The sequence below is a fragment of the Serinus canaria genome, chromosome 4 (assembly GCF_022539315.1).
Source record: "Serinus canaria isolate serCan28SL12 chromosome 4, serCan2020, whole genome shotgun sequence".
Lineage (NCBI taxonomy): Eukaryota > Metazoa > Chordata > Aves > Passeriformes > Fringillidae > Serinus > Serinus canaria.
The window spans coordinates 42095023-42116229 of NC_066317.1; the positions used below are offsets into that span (position 1 = coordinate 42095023).

At 40.7% G+C, this 21207-nt stretch overlaps 1 protein-coding gene across 3 annotated transcripts; it reads right to left on the minus strand.

Annotated features, from left to right (window-relative positions):
* Window positions 1–776: 776 nt before the first annotated feature.
* PDGFRL (platelet derived growth factor receptor like) lies at window positions 777–20864 on the minus strand. 3 transcript variants are annotated; one of them, XM_009101487.4, is made up of 6 exons: window positions 20776–20864; window positions 14202–14496; window positions 7719–7870; window positions 6165–6458; window positions 5735–5874; window positions 777–2723 (listed from the first exon to the last, which is right to left on the minus strand). In XM_009101487.4, the coding sequence occupies exons 1-6, from the start codon at window positions 20828–20830 to the stop codon at window positions 2535–2537; spliced, it is 1125 nt and encodes a 374-aa protein (XP_009099735.1). In that variant the 5' UTR covers window positions 20831–20864; the 3' UTR covers window positions 777–2534. The 3 variants fall into 3 exon arrangements, with proteins under 3 accessions (XP_009099735.1, XP_018782048.1, XP_018782050.3); XM_018926503.3 differs by lacking the exon at window positions 20776–20864 and adding an exon at window positions 20559–20694; XM_018926505.3 differs by lacking the exons at window positions 14202–14496; window positions 20776–20864 and adding an exon at window positions 12527–12857.
* Between the last annotated feature and the right edge of the window lie 343 nt (window positions 20865–21207).

A 21207-nucleotide genomic window follows, 5' to 3' on the forward strand; every position in this document is an offset into this window, starting at 1 on the left:
TCTGACCACTGCTGCTGCCTTGCCTTAGAAGAGCAGTGACACAGGTATGGAAATGGAAATAACAGCACTGGCAGCTTTAGGCATGTAACTTTGACAAGTCACTTAAATTTTATTTCCCAAGCTTCATTCTCTTCCCCTGTCACTGTTCATTTAAGTGGAAATGTGCAATTAACTGCATCAATGTAACATCAGCTCTGCCCAAGAGGCCTTTGGTAAAATAAAAACTGTGTAAAATACATAGTAAAAGAATTCTCATAATTTTCAATTACAAGAATTATTTTCATGCTTGGTGGGAGGACAAGGACAGAAAGGATGGACAGGATGTGACACCTACCAAAACTCTTCCTTAAGGGCGCTGCTTCTGGATCAGTCTTGAGACCTGCATGTGATGGTTAGGGATAGCCATTACACCCCAGGGCAATACTCAAGCAATGGATTTACACCATCTTTTCCTCTCCTGCCAAACTGTCATCAAGGAAGTGACACCTCCACTGTGCTGTTGAACAAGGGTGGGCAGGTGACATGATCTCCCACTTTGCAGATACGTTGAGAAGGAAATTGTTGAATTAGAGGCTCAAATGCACTTTGAAATTCAAAAAGCTGGCATAACTCCTTTAGTTCAAAGGGAAAAACAGTGTTCTGAGGAATGAAAATGCTAAAAATGAATTAACACATTGCACCTCATCTAGAAGATCAAAGATTGTTAGTTTGGTCAGAATAAAAAAAAACCCACGTGATACAAGGACATTTTCCCCTAAAAAATACTAAAAAGACCCTTTTTAGGTATTACTGTGCTATTATATAACCTACTTAGTCCTTTGGATTACAGTGAAATGTTCCTGATACATTTTAACAGATTAACTTTGCCTCTTACACTTTCAAAGTTACTTCTACTGCATGCTGGTGTTTTTTTGTTTTTTTGTTTTTTTGGGGTTTTTTTGAGGTATCTTATTTTCAGAGGCCAGAGGTGAAAAAAGTTCCTGGGGATTGTTCTCCATGAGACCTGCATGGACCCATTTCAGGCTTTACCATGGGTATTTCTCTTATCAATTAAATTGGTTTAGGTTCCTGCATGCTGAAGAAAAAGCATTCAGCAAGCTTGTCTAATGTTTTCATTAGCTACACTACAATGAGATCATTGACTTTATTGGGAAGCTGCCATTTTTACATTAGCACTTAGAGCTGCCACTATTCCAAACAGTGCTGTACACATCTGCTCTAAGGTCTGAATTAGCTGGAGCACAGGGCTACCTTAGGCCTTCAGCAGAAGAAAGTTTTAGGAATTCCAGTCAAATGCAGGCTGAAACAGAGGGAAGTGTGTGACCAAGGGACCAGTTCCTGCTTTGCTTCCTTGTGTGTTCAAAATAAGCTGGTTTTCACTTGCCTTGTAAGTAACATGGCTTATATTAAATGTTTTTTTAATTTCACTACCAAGGAGTAGATTTGTATTTAAAGTTGTAGCCCACATAAAGTTGGTGCTTGAGACTAAGAAAAAAACCCAAACATGGCCAAAATGTCCAACAATGTTATTATCAAGTTCTTACCTTCTCCTCTGGCTAGCTCTTTCTTTCTACGGGTAACTGAACCAGGGGTGAGAGAAGCAGTGGCTTATTAATCCAGATATAGTTCTGTGTAAAGGAAAATATCTTTCCTTTTCTTCTAAGTAAATTAATATGATGAAGTTGAACTTGTTATTAACCTAAGAAGAAATTTTATTGTAAAACTGAACATTATTCTAATGTTTCTTTTTTGCTTTTTTTTGTTCTGTAAATGCTAATATATAAATAAATGCAAGCTTTACTTTTAGCAATCATAATTTGCTACCTAATTTACTAAACATAACACCAGACATCTAAAGAGGAGTGAAGTATTAAGAAAGCTACATATTGTAAGAGTGTAAGAATGCAACAACATAAGGAAAATTGAGCATACCCAACTACTTAAAAGTTTCTGGAGATATTAAATATATATCAAGGTCCTAGAGGGTATTAATCTTCACCAGGAGAGAAAACTTTGTGTTTATGTTTACACACATATGAAAATGGGCACACACACATTTATGTTTTCATAATGTTCAGAAATTTAATTATTCTTGCAAAATAAACAACTGCTATTGGCTAACTTTGTTACAAGGCTTTTTTAGTTTGCTTTTTTGTTGTTGTTGTTTTAAACATGTACAGTACTCTTAATGTTAAAATTGCACGTTCCACACAGCGGGTTGACCTCATGCAAGAGTCTGAGGAAAAGACCATATGCAAAGGAAAGCCCAAAGAGCACCTGTTTCTAAATATGCACACACCCTAGGCATGTTCAGACTTACACTTTAATGGTTCATTGTAGTTTCATTAACTCACAACTCGCTACTGCTGGACAGAGTTAACTCTGTTGTGGCCTGTCAAGCTACTCAACAAGAAATGCATTGACATATAAAAGAAACAGTGAGAGAAAAGCTGCATTTAAACATTTATAAAGAAAATCAATGGCTATAATGTCAAATAACATACAGGTTAGTCCACAACCAGAAGTCTCTTCTATCACTTCAGTTCAACTTTGGTAGTTACTGTTGTTTCTCCTTGTAGGTTCTGAGCTATACAAACATAGTTTCCCACATCTGTGTCTTCAAAATCCTCCACAAGAAGAACACTCTTTGAGATTCTTGTAGTATGGCCAATTCCTCTGTTTATCAATCTCCAGAAGTTTTGAATAATCACAGGCCTCCTGGACTGTTAACAAAACAAAAACAACCCACCCACATCAAATAGGTGATTTCACAAAGTGTATTTAGTGACACCACCCTATCACCTTGAAGCAGGAGGCTGGAGAGTAGGAGCCTCTATCCAAAAGTCAGCCCTAAGTGAGGGAACTGAAGGTGTCGGGCAGTGACAGCAACATTGCTGCATTACATACTGATGTACCAATAAGCTATGCCAAATAAGGATAATGCAATGGCTCTTCCACTCCAAGCACAGTTTCTGGGCTTGCCAAAGCTCTGCCTGGAGCCTGTGCATGGGCTCAGTTTTAGGCCACTTACTAAATCTGCATTTGGGTACCTGATCAAATAGGTGGGGTGTCCTGGGGGAGATGTCAAGATAAATGTGTGAGCTCATTTTCAGACTTCAAGCATGTCTCATAAAGAAAGCAGCAGTGGCATGAGGTAGCTGTCTGAGTTTTCATTATCTTTTAGCACAGTGAATAGCTGTAAGTCCCATGTTAAAAACTAATTCCTCCTCCAGTTTTAGAAAACACTACATCAGATAAGAGAGAAACAAACAGGAACAATTCTCAATAATCTCAATAATCTTCACATTTTGCTTTCCAAAATGTATTTGTAACTTTAAAGCCAAAAATACAAACCCCCATCATTTTTATATTAAAAAATGCTTTTTCATGGTTTTTGTCATTAGTGTTGTTTTGGGTTTTCGTTTGGTTTTTTTTGGTTTTGGTTTGGTTTGGATTTTTTTTGTTATTAAAAAAAAGGTGTTTTTTTAAAAAATTCTGTAAGGGAGTTCTCTAATGGACTGGTTTTGAGGTCACACTGCCTGGCACCTCAGGAGGTCACAAAATACTGGATAAGAGAAATTGGCCCAATGATAGACTAAGGCAGTTGCTTTTCTTCCAAAATCCAGCAGCTGCTAGTCAGCACACTGGCTTCTGCTATACCAATAACTGGGATAAAAATGCAAGAGAGAGGTTTCTGTGTGGAAAACATCTTCCCTTGCCTCATGACATAGATGGATTAACCACTTACTAACATGAATGGTACAAGGCTTAAACTGGATGTAGCAATAGGATAAGTTAGACACTTATGCAGAGTCAAAGCTACGATCTCGCACTTGCAAATGATCAGTACAAAGGCAGCTCTCAGTCTTCCTGAAACTTAGGAATGAGTCACAGTGCAGTCAGTGAATGCCTAGGAAGTGGCAGGCCTTACCAGCTATAGAAAAAAAAAAAACTCATAAAAATTCTGGGCAGTTGTAAATGTAACAGAGAATCTTAAACCTTTAAAAGTAATTAAGCCACTTAGCAAAGCACTACCTCCTGTTCTAAGCCTGAAAATTAAGTGCTACCTACAATCAAGTAATACTGCAGACTTAATTCAAATCTAAGTTACTTCTTAAATACAGCAAGTGGAACATCCTTGACCCTACTGAAAGAGAAGGTAAAGGCTGTACAAAGTGGACCCTGTTTGCCTGGTTAGGCTCTTGCTAGTCTATTTTTCCTCAAACTGACTGCCTGCTTTGAAGCCTATTGCACGGAATCAGATTAAGGGTGGATCTGTATGCATTCACAGCAGGTGAATGAGCAAATGCAATTGTCAGGGAGTGGCAAGGGGAAACAAGGAAAAAAAAAACAACTGAGTGGAAAAAAAAAAGCAGAGGGAGAGGTTAGTGACTACAGAGATAAAAGGAGGGTCTCCACAATGCACCATACCTAGGGACAAGCAGGGACTCATGTGCTGCTTCTGCTCAGGAATTGGGCAGTAGGTGAGAGCCCAGCTGCTGGGTGGTCTGAGCTGGGACAAAACCATCCCTGAGCTCCCAGCACTGAAAGCAGCAGCATGAATGGAAACATCCAGTGAATCTTAGAACAATGTCAGTCCTTTTTCTTGCATAAAAGATCTCTATGATTAGCATCACTGATGGTCCTGTCTCTTCTCCTTCCACCCACCTTTTTTCTTTGCAGTATGGAACGCTCTCAATAAATGTTAAGTCTTCAACAAGCATGCAGTGCTTCTACTCTGACATTTACTTGATCCTTTTGTTGGAGCAGAAACCCAAACACAACTGTCCCCTCCCTATCCCCAGGCACAGCTGGAGCTGAGATGAGACAGTTTATCCTGGTGGATAAGCACAGAGGCAGGGCACAAGCCAAAGCCTCTCTCACCCCCCCGTAGGTGGGTGCAGTGAGAGGGTGTAGTCCCTCTGTTGAAAGCCCACGCTGCAGCTCTAGTATCCACAGCAAACAAGGGATATAACCTGCATGCTTTAGCTGTTTATATTCAATAAGAGCTAGAGAGGTATAAACATGCACATGCCAGCATGCATCAGGTGCAGTAAATCCACTGGGACCAACTGGGCCAATAACAGCCAGCAAACCAGGCTGGGGGCAGCCTGGGAAAGATGCAAAACTAGGGTGGACACTAATGATATACAGAGTTTGAAGGCCAAGCTGGGTCTAGAATGATTAAGAAATGAGCTCCGGTGAGGGTGGTTAGAGGGAAAAGAGAAGGGACCTTCAGTGATGCTGCTCAGATCCATCTTATTTTGTGCAGAAAAAGAGACCACAGATTCACACTGTGTTTCCTGCAGATTCTTTCAGATGAGGCTTGGCAGAAGCAGATTCTGCTTCAGGATATGGGCAAGCTTAAAAATTCTATGCTGGGATAATTCATGCACCCAACCCATGGAGAAAGAAGGGATATCAAATGCAGAGGCAGCAGTGGGCCTTGTGGCTTGCTCTAGAACAGCCTCCTGATGCCGGTGGGCTTTGACCCTGTCTGAGGCTTTGTATCTCTGGAATGGAAATCTGATGGAGGAGTGGGCTTTGCTGAATTTGATTTTTACTAACAGGGCACTCCAGCTTCATCCCTGTGCAACTTCTTAGGGAGACTGTCAGGGAAAGACAAAAGGGGATATGCTGCCTCCTCCTGCCAGCATGCCTGAACTGGCAAGAGCATTCAAAACACAGCCTTTGAGAAGGACAAACCATTTCAGGCAGGGCATTCACCTCTTACCTCTTGCCCTGGATACTGCCACCTGAAGCTCACATCCACATCTGGCTCCCCAAGGACTGTGCAGACAACATAAACTCTGTCACCGAGTCCGGCTCTACTGGATGACACCGCAATTGTGGTTGAGGGTGGGCCCTTGGGTACTGAGACAGTGTTTAGAAACAAAAAATTAGCTGCTAAAGTTAAATACACTGATAAAATTGAGAGTCAGTTTTTGACTCGGTTTGCTTAATGCAACAGGTGTTTTACACCTGCAGCTTTCCCCTCTAAACTAGGAAACTTGCTGGAATTTAAACCCGATAAATGTTTTATCGCATTTACTTTTGATCAAGATTTTAAAACTCTCATTACATTACTTATTTCACTTTCTAAAAATTATTTTCTTAGTGTCAGCAGAAGAGTCAATTTAAGCACAGAGAAAATTGCACTTTACCTTCCACATATAGTAGGTGATATTTGATGGAAATCTGAGGTGCTCCCTGTGACTCTGCTTTGCAGTAGACAATACCTTTATGATCAGAAGTAGGGTGCTGGAAGACAAAACCCTGCTTTGCATCATAAATAATATCAGTTCCATCTGTTTCAATCTCTTCTGCTGGAAATTCCCTGTGAAGAGTCACTTTTGCTGAAGGAGTAGTAACACGGCATGGGATGACTGCAGGTTTATCTGGGTTCAGGTAGACAATCTCAAAATAACTGGGAGTAGGTACAAAAAGTTCCTCTTTGTCTGTGCAGAAGAGTTGACATAATTACAGCTACAATTACATCTTGGTTTAACAGAAAGAAAAGTACATTTGACAAGAGAAAATAGCTGCTAGCAACATTTAAAATAAAAAGCTTTGGCTTAATTTTAATATGCACATACAAAAGAAAAAAGAGCATTGCTTGCATTAAAAAACATTAAACTGAAAATAAAAATGAAGTATCTTAAGAAAATCTTTGGACTGTCTTTTAGTAAGCTTCCAAATACTTTTCTGGATGCCATCACCACCGGTAAGATAAGGACTATTAGAAAAAGATACATTTTGAAGCTACAGACTTTTTACACCTGTGCTTTTAGGCAAACTGTTTGATTTACTGTCCTAAGTAGAAGAAATATTTAGTGCCCTCAGAATCACAGTTAAGGAGTATTTCCATAATTGGCATGCTTCTTGGAAACCTAAATCTGAAATTCCTCTTTCTAGCATGAGCATTTACATAATAATTTGACTGAAAAGTTTATTCCAGCCTTTCTAAGGAATGTATCCTAAAAACATTAAGCTCTTCTTTCTCATGGTCCAATTTAACTCCAAAATCTATTGCAAACAATCCTATCTTAACATTTTGTACTAAAACATTTTCTAGCCACAAATACTTTAGCTCTAATGAGGCATCAAAGGTTGTTTCACTATTCAGAATGCTTTCCAGAAGACAAAATGAACCATTTGATTTCAGCTCTATTGTACCAAGCAGCAATAAACTGTGCACAGGCTCTGGGGGACATCACGTACACTTGAAGAGTGTCTTGCCTCTCAACATGCTATAATGACTCCTCAGTGATACTGTGGCCTTATCGAGTTTTTTAAGGTAGTGCAAGTAACTGGAATGAAGTGGCAGTGGGGGAGTCTATGGGGCCATCTGAATACCATGACAAAATGAATCTTCTGCACATATTTATTTTCTTTATCAAGACACATTTTCAAGAATTCAAACATTTTTTATTACTTTTGTAGAAAATCCTCAGAAAGTGTGTTATAAGGTATGTACTTTTCATTGCATTATCCATTACTTTGGGTATTTTGCATAATCTGATGGAAAATGGACTCAAAAAAAAAATCACACTAAGCAAGTAATTTTCTGCTCACCAGCAGAATCTTCATTAACATCCACTAAAAATAGATGAAAACTGTGTCAGTAAAATCATGACAATGAAAACACTGATGTAAGCTTTATTCCTGTCTTACCAGCAAATATATTTCCATTCATAATCCCCCAGTGAGTTAATTACCTGTGAAAAAGATGTATGTTGACCCTGTTTTAGTCTCATCCTTCCTGCATTTGTTACCATTGCACAGCTGAAGCCAGCAGCTGTATTCACCTGTGTCTGCTGCAGTGGAGTTTGCAAGGATCAGCTGACTGTACCTGTCAAGCTGCTTTATGCTGTGGAGAAACAAAAACAAAAGGCAAGGACAAGCACAGATGTATTTCCCTGTATATTTCTGTCAGCTCATTTCCACTTTTGATTTTTTTATTCCTTCTCTGCAACTGACCACTTCTCACTTTCAGAGCTCTGTTGCAACTTCCCCTTTTGCTCCAGCAGAGACTGTTTACAGGAGCAGTTTTCTTGATTTTAACTACAAACAAGAGCTTGCAAGCTTTTCTCGTGTACAGTTCATTCCTGGACTCCTTCAAGTCTCCATTTTGAAACTGGGCTGTGATTGTTCTAGGCCATATGTTCATCTATGTTTTAGCCTCGTTTGTCCATGCATAGCCCTTTCCTTCATTCTACACATCAACCCACATGCATCTCAGTCCTTTTTCAACACTGTAACACTGCTTCAATAAAATCTAACAAAGATAATTGACAAGTAGTTAGTAGCAGGTATTCTACTAAGAGTTTGTTTAATAACTTCTGCCTTCTTTCAGTGTGAATGCTTTACCAATTTTTAACACACCAGTACAAGTTTCCACTTGCAAAGAGCTGCCACCTCAGCTTGGATTTGTCCTGCAAACTAAGTCATTTTGCATCACCTACTCCTGTGGTCTAAGTCGCCCCACTGGAGTTTCCTCCACATCCTTTGGCTATTTTAGAGCATGACCCTGAGAACTGCTGGAGGTGTACTGGCAGGGCCATCTCGTAACTAAACAAGAGATTGAAAGCACACAAAATGCACACCTCAAACAGAGATAACTGAGAACTGCCTTTTCCACTAAGCCCTCAGACACCTTTAGATCCAGACCAACACAGACACACATGGATCCACCACAGGGCAGTTTTGAGGCCTGCCTCAATAAACAGGCAATTCCTATCCACTAATGCACTTGTTCTGCACAACCTTGTCTGATTCCATTTTTCAGAATCGTGTAATTATGGTGCAGCAGCCTTTCCATTTTTAATATATGCACTACCTTACATTATAAACTATCTTCAGTTTTTGGATAACTTTTGAGAGATTCCTATCTGTGCAAGAGAACATGCTGTGTATCATACCCAAAAGGAAGAAAAGATAAACCCAAAACATGTCCTAGTCTGTATTATTACTATTTAGTTTCACAATTCACATTTCACAGGCCATATGACAACCTCTGAATAAAATGTTCTCCAAAGATCAAGTAATAAATGCCTACAATACAGAGAAACCATTTTGCCAGAACTCTTTTGCCTCCAATCATTAATGCAGATACTGAGCTATAGCTTGAAATCCCAACAGATAGCAAAATAAGGTCAGAGTTAATTAATAATTGTACAGTGTGTTCTTAACTGTGAACAAGCTATTCAGTAATAACCTAGCAAGGTAGTCATCCACAAACATGTAATAACAAAACCTGGCATCTGAGAGTGCAGATGTTGAAACTTGAGACATGACCACATTAAGCAGACAAAACAGGCCATATAAAATAAAGTAGAAATGGTAAATCCTGCAGCTGACCAATATTTCCAGGGTAACTCATCATTTCATTAGTATTTCATTAGTATCTTAGATGCTGGGAAATCTGACCCAGAAGCCAAAACTTTGCTGTATTTTAGATTTCACAAAGTAAAAATGTTTTATACACAAACATTACCAGACTGTTTAAAGAAACTAGAAACATAGCCCAAAATCTTATTCCATACATTCATTTTATTAAACTTTAGTTAAAGTTCAGAATATTTTTTGCCAGAAAGCCATGCCACATTTAGAAGCTAAAATATATATTTATATAAAAAGTATCTATAAAGACAGTGTACATAGCATCACACAAAGAGCATCTACCCTTATTTGAGATAAGCTCTCTTTTGTCAGTATGAATGCAGCTACTATTCTCAAGTAGCTGCATTCATACTGACAAAAGAGAGCTTATCTCAAATACACACTCACTAGGACAGAAACATAACATCTTGCTGTTTTACACAAGACAAAAATCCTTAGCTTTTAAACTTCAAAGCATAAGCAGCAAATCAAATTCAGTTATACACATGAGCACAACTGACATCCCACTAAGCCTGTGGGATGCATTCACTGCATTCAGTGAAAGCAGTCTAATTTCAGTGTAATTCTGGCCCCCACCACACCCAGTTTCCTCAAGATTTGTGGGAGTGCTCCTGTCCAGACACCTTCCTCTCACAGGAATGTACATGTGATGCATGCCCAGCTGTTTGCCCCAGTTCTTCCATCAGAGCAGCCCCATTTTGTGTCACTTTACTTATCAGATGAAGTCAAATGCAGCTGGTCTTCAGCAGGGGAAACCCATGCTCCAACCAGGCAGCACAGAGACTGTGTGAAGTCAGAGCAGCTTTCTGCTATAAAGCTTTAGTAAAGGGAAAATCCAACGGCCCTTATTTTTATCCCTCTCTTATGTTGTTGATCCAGTTTCTGGGTGAGCCTCCACTCACAGTCTTACAAAACAGCATTCCAGCCCTTCCATACTGGGGGTGCAAGAGCAACCTTTGTTAACAACACCATTGTTTTTGGCCAGTTCAGCCAGCACACAAAATTTTCAGACAAAAAGTATGAAAGTGGTGCACAATGCAAGAGAGCATTACAGCTAACAGGCTAGTTCTGAAGTTCTGCTGCAAACTTGCATGTGTCCTCAAGCTGGGAATCATGTTTGCATGATTTGAGCTTTCTCTCAGAGTTGCATGGCACACTACAGTTGTATGGCACACTCTACATCTAAGTAAATTGTTTCAGTGTGTACTGTTGTGTGCTCCAGTTAGAGCAGTGGAAAGGCTGAATTTCTGCTCCATCTCAGCAAAAAGCAGCCAAAGAGTCCTCCTCCTCCTCCTTTCACTCAGCATCTCTCACTCCCTCAGATATGATAATTATAGCACATGTAACAGCTCCAGACCCATTAAAACCGAGACTCTCTAGTACAGCAAGTAAAATATTTTATTTACCAGGTTGTAGAGTACACCTACAAGGACAAATTCAATGAAAGCATAGCCACTAATACTACAGAATAGCTTTTCTAATGAAAAATCTTCCTCTTTAGAAAAGGCATATTGTCCCCCAGATTGCTGTATTCTCCTTACCATATGGGTGAGTTAAAAATGTGGTAAGCATAGCATGGAGGCAAAACATCTGGGTTTTATCCCTACTTCTTTTTGCAACCACCCACAGAAAATACATGACATTGATGCTAATTTAACTAGTTGCAAGCCAAAATGCCAGAGTAGTCGAATTTGCACATGCCTTCTATTATTTAAGGGAAAAGTAAAGTACTGGTGCCTGAGCATCTGTTGCTATGAACAGAAGATTGTAGTCATTAGTCCCCAGCAACTGCAGGGATCTCATCACCAGTGTCTCTCCTCCTTTTCACTTTTCCTCTGGCACACCAACCCATTCCTTCATTTTCCATGACCTCTTTTTGGCCCCATCACATCCCCCTGCTGCTGACATCAATTCTGGGTTGCACCAGTGCCCCAAGTCCAGCAAGACCCTCATGGAAATCTAAGGTAAAAAAGGCCCAGCCCAGTTAATTAGCTGGGGTTTTGCCCCACATCTCACTAACTGGTAATGAAGGGATTATGTCATACTTGGTCTTTAAGTACTCAAAAAATGTTAGGACATACATCTAACCTAGATGATTAAACAATTTCTGCTGTAGGTTATTATTTGCTAATAAGTTTTCTGAATCTCTTCCCTCTGCCCTATACTCATCATTTTGTTTTAAAATAATGAAGATAATGTATTAATAATTTTTTTTAATTGCCAATTGCAGTTGATGCTTGGTGCATGGTCTTGCTTATTCCATGAGGAAGATCTAAGCTCCTCTTGAAAGGTCATAGCTTTACTGACCTTTTCTGGGGCCAGCTCTCTTACGAACGCTGCCAAGTGACCTAAGTAACATGGTACATTTATGGTACTTCCAGTCAAAATCCATCAATCCTTTCTGAAACCACAGAACACAAATTTCAAATTTCACATTCTCTAGAGCAGATTTTGTTTCACAGGCACCTATTAGCACTACAGCAAAGATCTTGAGATAATTAGCAAAGCCATGCTAAAAACATGATGAAAATGTAACTGCACAGAATTCTGTGGTCAATGTCTCCATAAATTATTACTATTCAGTGACTCTGAAATCTGCTTCTAATCTATGTTTTCAATTTCTCTAGTTAATTTTAAGATATTCTGCTTGCATTCAAAACTGATTATTTAGTAAAACACAGCCTTACTGCTTTAACAACTTATTTCAAAAGCAATGACCATTATATTTCAATACAGATCCTTAAGTATATGCCTTACATACTTCTAAAAGAAAATAAATACTTAGGCAAGTTACATCTACCAAGTCAAAATATTTTATAGCACTTATTTTATGTGGCACAACTAACTTTTGTTGTATGGCTAAACTACCACCATTAACTTGACTGAGTACAGAAATGTAAATTGCTGAAGCAACAGGATCCCAAACTACTTCAAACTGGAAACCAGAAAATTACACAATCATGACATAAATATCTTTTTTCTGTTTTCCCAAACTATCTCAATTTCTTGTATTTTGTCCCACATGCATCAACAGAGAACACTTAATTCTGCATGAGAGGAACAGACAGTCAAATAACCAATTAGGAAGCATTCAGATTCCTCTCCAAAAACCCTGAATACTCACCCTGTCTTCTTCAGTGCCAGATTCTGACACTCAGATGGCATGGCCTGAAGGTCTACAGGACCAAACCATGTCAGCAACCTATTTTCAAATGCACAAAACACTAAGATAGACTTGAGAACGACGACCACCACCACCATGCACATTCCCTGCTGGTTTGCTCATCCAGCTCTGGCTTGCTGGGGGGCCAGGTCTGTACTGCAGCTAATAAACGCCACCTGCTGAAGGAAACCTGGATAGAACAGTATTCCTTGCAAAAGAATAAGCAGTAGCAGGTTAAAGAGGCCTTTTGGCAGATATTGCTGCGATAAGCTCACAGCAGGAAGCAGCTTGCTGCTGTAACTTACTGTGGCAGAAGCTTTGCACTCAGCTCAGTCCTTAGGCGCCTCCGCCAACAAGGGACAAGCAAATAATGGCACAGAGAACTGGCTCATGAATTACAGGAGGATGTGCTAGAGATCACAGTGGGTAACTGCCATTCATCAACACTCCCCTTGGGAAAGAGAAGTGGAAAGAAGAAGAATATATCTGAAAAACTAATTAACTGGGAGTGACTTTAAGGTAACATCACATCTGTAAATAATGTACTAATAATGAACACTGAGATTCAGATAATCTGAGTTACTTAGAGAGAGCATATACACTTATACTTAATTTAGGAACAACAGGACAAGAGCAGCTGACAAATCTTGACTTATACCTCTGTGCCCCTCTCACCCAATAATCCAAGAAAATCTCCTAACTGTTCTTTCTTTGGGTATCACTCACAGTGTTTCACAGTCTCCATAAAACAGCCAGTGAAAACTAACACTTCTCAGAGCAATAAAATGCCTGTGGAAGACATCCTTGAGCTCCTTATATGCCCCTCCTCTTTCTAATACAGAACTAAATTACTACATTTAATCTACATTTAGCTACATGTACTACCCTGAAAAACCAGGAGGACCTGGTTGGAGAGTCTCAGAAAAGATGTTCAGAGCAACTGGACACTCAGATGGTGGGGCAGTCAGTCCCTCTTCCTGCTCTAGCAAATCTTTCTGTGATTTTCATTAAGATGTCACAAGATGAAAAGAAAAGCTTTCCTTGATTTAAAGTGACAACCCTCAGCATTAAACTCTGATGCAACACAAGCCCTGCAATTTTGTTTTGCATGCAAAAGCAACTCTGACTGAACCCCTACTCTCACTTGCTCCTGAAAGCTGGTATATTTTTTGCTAGTTAAAAAATGCGGGTTGAGTCTCTTCAGGAAATTAACCTTCCTACCTCACATGGTAGCCACATTAGAAACCAGTACAGCCCAACACAAGCAAATCTCTGCAGAGCAACAGAGTTGGTAGTGAGCAACTGAGATCCACACACACATTTTGAAGTTTTACTTTGGACCAACACTAACACGGTTCCCTGTTTGAGGCCAGAGCACAATGGTGAACATCATCTTCATTTTAGTTTCCTCTGAAGGAAACAGTTCACATGCTGTAAGACTATCCCACAGTGCACAAGGAAGTAACTGGGGATGACTAAAAGCTGTTCCTTCTCTTTGCGGACACTGAAAACTATTAGAGAGAACATTGTGATTGTAAAAATGTAAACAAACAAACAAAAACACCAGTGGTGTTAAACACAGTAAGAGAAAAAAAGTTCTGTATTTTTCCTGCAAAAAAATGAAAACATAGCTCACCTGAGTCTGGAGTCTTTAAAGGTGTCTAAATAAGAAGGATAGTTCCAAGTAACATTACTCCCCTTACATCGCAGCTCTATGCTTTGTCCTGCAGCCAGGCTTAAGGTGGCAGCTGCTTTTTGGAAATGACCTTTATCCATCACCTGTGTCAGTATGGACTGGGACTTCAAAGAGGAGTCCACAGACTCCCTCTCCTTCATTTTGGGATTCTTGGGTTTCACTTTCTTGTTAACAGGCCTAATTTTGTTTTCTCCAGGTTCTTTGGGACGCTTACTCTTCGCAGGCTGTCCAATAACTGGTAAAATAAAGAAAAGAAGGCAATGCTACTGATTAGAAAAAGTTTATATAGTCGTTTGGGGAAAAAAAAAAATCTTATCATCCCAGAGAATGAATAACTGAAGTTTTGTTCTTCCTAGAAAAGATGCATAGAACTTAGCAAGAGTTAACTTCCTTAAGTTTTTGAAGTCTGCCATGACCCATTTTCCCGGGGAAAAAGGAAAAAAAAAAAAAAAAAAAGAGAGCTTTCAAGAACATGTGGAAAATTTACTCTTACATAAATAGAGAAATATGCAAGGTATGAAAACTTTACAATTGGTAAGGGAAAGAAATACAGCACTTCTATCTGCAGCCACTTTTGTCATTTCCACCTCCTGGCGTTGCCAAGCAGCATTCAATGCAACACAAGCTCTCCACATCCATGCCACAGCACCATCACTTCTGCATGAGCTCTTCATACACCACACTTCCATAAGGGACACATGAAGAACTCACAAGTGTAGAACTTCATGACAATTTATAAAATGCTAATAGTGATGCAGGTTTCTTAGTTTACAGTAATTACTGAAATGCAAGTGATACTTCAGTCACTTGAAGGTGACTTACTTAAGTTGTCACTTCCCTATAAGAGCCATTTATTTTGACAGTCCAGAGGAAGACAGAATCTTATTTAGAGACAAACAATAAGAGATTTTATTACCTCCTAGAGACAACAAGGACGCCTAGTTGCCTTAACAAACAAAGGAAGCAGAAAGAAAAGGTGAGGTGTCTCAAATATTTAAAAATAAAAACAAACAAAAAATTCCCACTTTAACTGACATCAGGAAGCACAGTCCTTCTGTGAGACAAGCCTAAAACTACTTTTGCCAGACACCAGAAATACCACTAACTGCACCCAACAGCTAATTCTTGTTTTCCACATGGAAACGCTGAGGTATTTCATTGTACAGGCTCCCTCTGGAATGAAAAACTCAGCATATTCATATATTCAGCATAATTAAAACTGTTACAGGCTGCCAGTATGAACAGCAGGACTTCCAGATTCCTGCTGCTGATGGCTCCTGTGACACTCTTCAAACCCCAGCTGGACACCTTGCACTGCATCAGCTTTGACTTTTCCAAGTCCAGGCTGATCTACAACACATTTATTTTAAACAACACAGTGCCTTGTGAGCACAAATTTAAAAACCAGGAATTTGTAGCATTTTTTCTTTACATTACATTAGAAAGTCTACTGTGGGCCAGGCCAAAATTATTTGCACTGACACCACCTAGTGTTAGATGACAATCAGGGAATAGGGTAACCATCTCTGCTCCTTTGATACTACTCTCCTAAACTTCCAAGAACCTTTAGCTCAAGGGGGTCTGTGAACCACAGTTGTCACCATTTTATTGTGCTTGGCTGGTTTTAGGTTTGGGGATTTTTTTGTATTTTTCCTTATAATATTGTCCTTGGATGTTTTCCTTCATTGATTTGTCTGGTCAATTTTGAAAATTACACAAATTACATATAAATACCAGATGCCTTCTAGTTTTCGTATTAAATAAATAAATATCCATGTTTCTCCAAAACCATTCTAACACATATACTTTTACAAAACTTGAGCGTTTTTGACTAATTTTCTTTCCAGACTGACAAGTCTTACTCCAATTGTTCCTGTAAAGAATATGTATCTTACAACAGTTCAGCTACAACACATTTGGGTGATGGCAAGAACATAAAAGCAGACTCTATAGCACGTTCAAGGTATGCTCAGATCTAGTTGTACATATTAATGGTGTCTTCTTTCCTGTCTAAACAGCTCATTACTTTTCAAGACAGCAATAATAGGAGCAGACTTTTTTTAAAATAATCAAGTGTAATTCCAAGTCCACTTTCCTAAGTAGGAACTATTGGTTAAAAATTCATAAGTAGAAACCCATCAAGGCATACATGAAGTTAGAACAGTTTGTGTTATTTACCATCCACCAACATGAAATCTGAAGTCCTATTTTCCCTGCCCAGTCTTTCAAAATTGAGATAATTCTGCAACTCTTTACTGACAGTTTCCTTTCTTTTAACAGATACTTAAACATGCTGAAAAGTATGTGCCTTATAAGATCCCTGTTAAATTCAGCTGGTTAAAAGCAATTCTATCCATATGGCAAAAAGTCTAATTCATACTCTTTATACTCTTTATTTCCTATTAGTTATTTCATGAGAGGTCTTCTCTTGTCTTACAGCACATTGGTTCCCAAGGAATTTTTTACAACAGGCTTAATAAAAGCCTTTGGGAATCCAACTACATCAACCAACTCATCCATGGCCACACTCTTAGAAAAAGTCTTCAGAAAACCTCAGCAGATCTGAAGAACAAAACTTCTAAAGAAAAAAAAAAAAAAAAAAGAAAGAAAAAAAAAAAGAGAAAGACAGTAAAGACAGTCATACCAAAGCCATACTGACTTTTCAGTAATTCATGAGCTCAGTTTCAGTTTACAATACAGACATCTGGCTTTGTGCCTCTACATCCTCCAAATATTGTAAAATACTGGGATATTCCATTTCCCTGGAAAGGTATAGTTATATGACATGATATAGTGATATGCAGTGATAGCACAATCAATTCAGTAGGAAAAGACCACTGAGATCACTGAGTCCAACTTTTGACCAAAACCCACAATGTCAATTAGGCCATGGCACTATGTGCCATCCAGTCCTTCCTTAAACACCTTCAGGGACAGTGATCCCACCACCTCCACTGGCAGTTCATCCCAATGTCTAATCACACCTACTGTGAAGAAATTCCTCCTAACGTCCAACCTGAACCTTCCTTGGCACAGCCTGAGGCTCTGTACTCTTGTCCTCTCGCTGCCTGGGAGAACAGGCCAAACCCCACCTTGCTACCACCTTCTTTCAGGTAGTTGTAGAGAGTGATAAAGTCATCACTGAGCCCCCCTTTCCCCAGACTAAGCAACCCCAGCTCCCTCAGCCACTCCTCACAGAACTTACCCTCTCAGACCCTTCATCAGCTTCACTGCCCTTCTCTGGAAAGAGACAAGCTATGCATCTGGGTTAAGACTTCACCAATTTCAGATTCAAATTTCTTTTACACCTCAGGTGTATATCATAATATCTTGGCACTTAAACAGTTTCTGTTGCTAATTTTCTCTCTCACTGATTCTTCTGGCATGTTAATGAGATGTCCTCTAATGATTCTCCCCATAGAGAAAAATTCTATTTCAGAATCTGCTCTTACAGTGCTTCGTAGGATACTGCACTCTAATTTTCTTCCATGCTTATCATGTCACATTTGTCATTAAAACCTCTCTAAGCATGTCCATAGTGAACACGGGTGTACACAGATAAAAGTTTAAATTTCACTTTCTATAGATGCTCTTTCTTATCCCCCATTCCAACCAGTCATGAAAATTCTGCAGCCATGTCTCCCTGCCCCACCAGGGTACATCAGAAGAAGAAAAAGGATTTATGGCTGGTTTTATCCTTTTGTAAGCCATTTCTCAAGCTCTTTTGATCTGCTTTATTCCGGTTTTTATATTTAACCCACATGTGAGTTAAGGCGCCTCCTCCTCTTATGTAATTCCCCCTTCCAAAATTAAACATATCAGTGGTTTCTTTGTCTTTTATTATTCCTGAAAGAATATTAGAACTACAGTCAGGCCATTCCACAACAACATCTGAATCCAATTATTTGAGTACTGCTCCAGAGCAAGTCAAGAATTGCTGCTCTTCTGAGGGGCTCTCTGAACAGCAGCTCTAAGTCATTATTTGTGACCATCTAAACAATTGCATTCTGCACCACACCTCGATGTGTGTGACCCAGCCCAAGTGAGGGGAAGTTATTCTTCCTTTTGCTTTTTTTATGCAGTCCTTGTGCCCCTCTGATTTTCTTTAGCAGAGCAGTCACTACACATTGGGTGCTCAGTTACCAGGTTGGTTCTTCTCCACAGGGCCGGTATTTCAGCCCCGATGACTTTTACCATCAAAACCCAGATTTAACAGAGAAGTTTTCTTCAACACATACTGCCACGTCTCTTAAGCTATTCCATCTTAGTGGAATTCCAACAGACTACTGTGCCACAGTACTGGGAGGTTCCACTGACAGGCCCCATAAGCCTTTTGAATAAGCATTCCCATTTCAAATTGGCCATTCCACTTCCTTGTTGAACTTTCCAGGTTACTCTGTAGCAGCACACAAGCTTTGGTTCAGCCATCTTTTTTCTTTTTTTTTTTTCCCCCCATAAACCCTACTGAAATTTGTTCAAACTACTCTTTGACATTTCCACTACTTTTTGCCAGCCTCGATCCTGACATTATTTCTAAGGCACATGAACCCTAAAACCTCATTCCTAGGAAATGCTTTATCCCATACTGTGTGCTCTGCCACACCTGAGACTCTGCCTTTAAGAAACTGTTAAAGACTCCCCTATGAAAGCTTTTCAATTTTAAGTGCCAGAAGCCTGGTTTTGATTTTCTCAAGATTAAGTTTTTCCTCTCCACACAAGCTCCCTCTGTTTCATGTTTCTGCAGTTCAGCCCATCTGAATACTTTCCTCCTACACCACACTCCCAGCTGCTCAGTGAGAGCCTTGTCTGCCTGACCTTGTACTTCCCTGTAGGTGACAGTAGGGGCATTTCGGGAAACACATCAGATGAGCTTTTATCTTCCTACACAGAAAATCTGGTTCTGCCTCTGTTGCACCTCTCTAAGAGGTAAGTTTGCAAGAAAGCTGTGGCCATGCTCCCTCCCAACCCTCCCTTTTAAGTCTTTCCAGATATCTATTGACCACTTCTAGCACCACTTCTGCACCTCACAATCCTGTCTTCTGTCTTAGCTGAAGTCTTTTTATGCCAGGTAACAAAATTTACTGCTACAGTATCACCCAAGTGAGCCCTCACTGTTTCAATAACATTGCACTGCCTAATGTTGCACTGCTTTAATGCAACAGCATTCCTTATTATATATAAACATATAATAAAATTAAGACCTAGAAAAATATTAATTGAGAAAAGGCCTCATTTCTACCACTGATCAGCTCCTAAAGTCAGTTCTAAATGGCACTATACTAATTACAATTTCTACACGAGGACTTCTATATTTAGCTTTAGACAAGAAACTCTTATTAAATATGCCTGGTTACTTTCTCCCCTCACTAAGCTTCTGGATGGCAGAGCAGGAAGGACCAGTCACACCTCAGTATAAACATAAGAAACTGACAAGAACAGAGACTTGGGAAATCTTTCTGTAGAGTTACAACTCATTTCTTATTCTGTGTTTTTACTGTCTACTTCTCAAATAGAAACCACTTTTCTTGATGTGGTATAACCACAGACCAGATCTTTCAGCAGAAATCCTCTCCCGCATCACTGATCCACAGTGCAATTCCTCATCTGAGCTCTGACTTTCCCAGAGGCTGGAGACTCTGCAGTCTCCTCTGACAAACTGTCTCCATGTTTATCAGCTCTTAGGGTGGAGGATGTTTTATGTTCTTATAAGAATGTTTTCCTTATGACTTACTACAGTACTTGTGGTAAGCGCTTCTGCCTTTCACCACACACCTAAGATCCTGCCTCCTATTTCTCTACAAACCCTTCCATGGGTTATGCAGGCCCTGATCCCCAAGCCCTTCCACAGTATAAAACAATGGAATTACTTTTTTGTTTTTTCTTCCAAATAAGTATTAATAAGTTCATTCACATTTTGCAAGAGGGAAAGAGCCTCCCTTTTGCTAGTTAAAGTCTACGTAAGTCAAGAATTAGTTAGGAATGTCCCTTCCCCACCAAGACTTTCTCATAGCCTGAAGCGGCTGTGAGAAAAAAAGTTATGAGAACTTTTCTCATAATATTCAAGTTACGAGTAAAGTTCGATACTCTCAATCGAACAACGATGCGGAAAGTCAAAATTTTTTTGGGTTGTTTTTTAAATCCGAGGACCAAGTCCAATGCTGTCCCACGTCCAACCCTGTCCCCTCCTCAGGCGCCACACGGGACTGGACGCGCACTAAAACTTTCTACCCCAAAGACGGCGGGGGCAGGAGCAGCTGGGGCTGCTGCGAACGCCGCTCCCCAAAAACCCAAACCCACATTTTCGCCTGGAGGCTTCGGCGACTTGCTGGCCTCACATGATGGGAGCAGCCCGCCTTCCCTCCGCCTCTGCCCAGCGGGACGGGAGCCTCGCCGCCGCCCCTCCCGTGATGGCTCCCGCTCCCATTCCCGGGACGGTCTGGCCGGCGGGTACGGCTGGCAAAAGGGAAGCCGGCGGCGCTTCGCAAAGCGGGGGACCCGTCGGGCGGCGGCTCACCGTGTGGCAGCGCTTCCTGCAGCAGCAGCAGGCTGAGGAGCACCCAGAGCCGCATGGCGGGAGCGGCCCGGGCGCGGCGGCGGCGGGGCGGGCGCGGCGCGGGGCGGCCCTGGGGAGCCTCAGCGGGGAGGGGCCGGGCCGGGGCCGGGGCCGGGCCGCTCCCACCACCACCCGCCCTTGCTCGCTGGGACCCGCTGTGCGGAGCGGAGCTGCAGCCGCAGGGCGTTCGGGGACACCTGGGGACGGCTCCTTGGTGCCAGCTGCCCCTCGCCATCCGAGGCTCTGCACAGGTCAGGCTGTTTGCGGGCTGCCCTGGGGCCCACAGCCGGGCGGGCTCAGCGGAGCACGGGCTGTACCGCAGGTGACCCCGGGGCTGCACTAGGGCACTGAACAGTGCTGGCCTAAGACAGCAAAAACATATTTCTGCGGCAA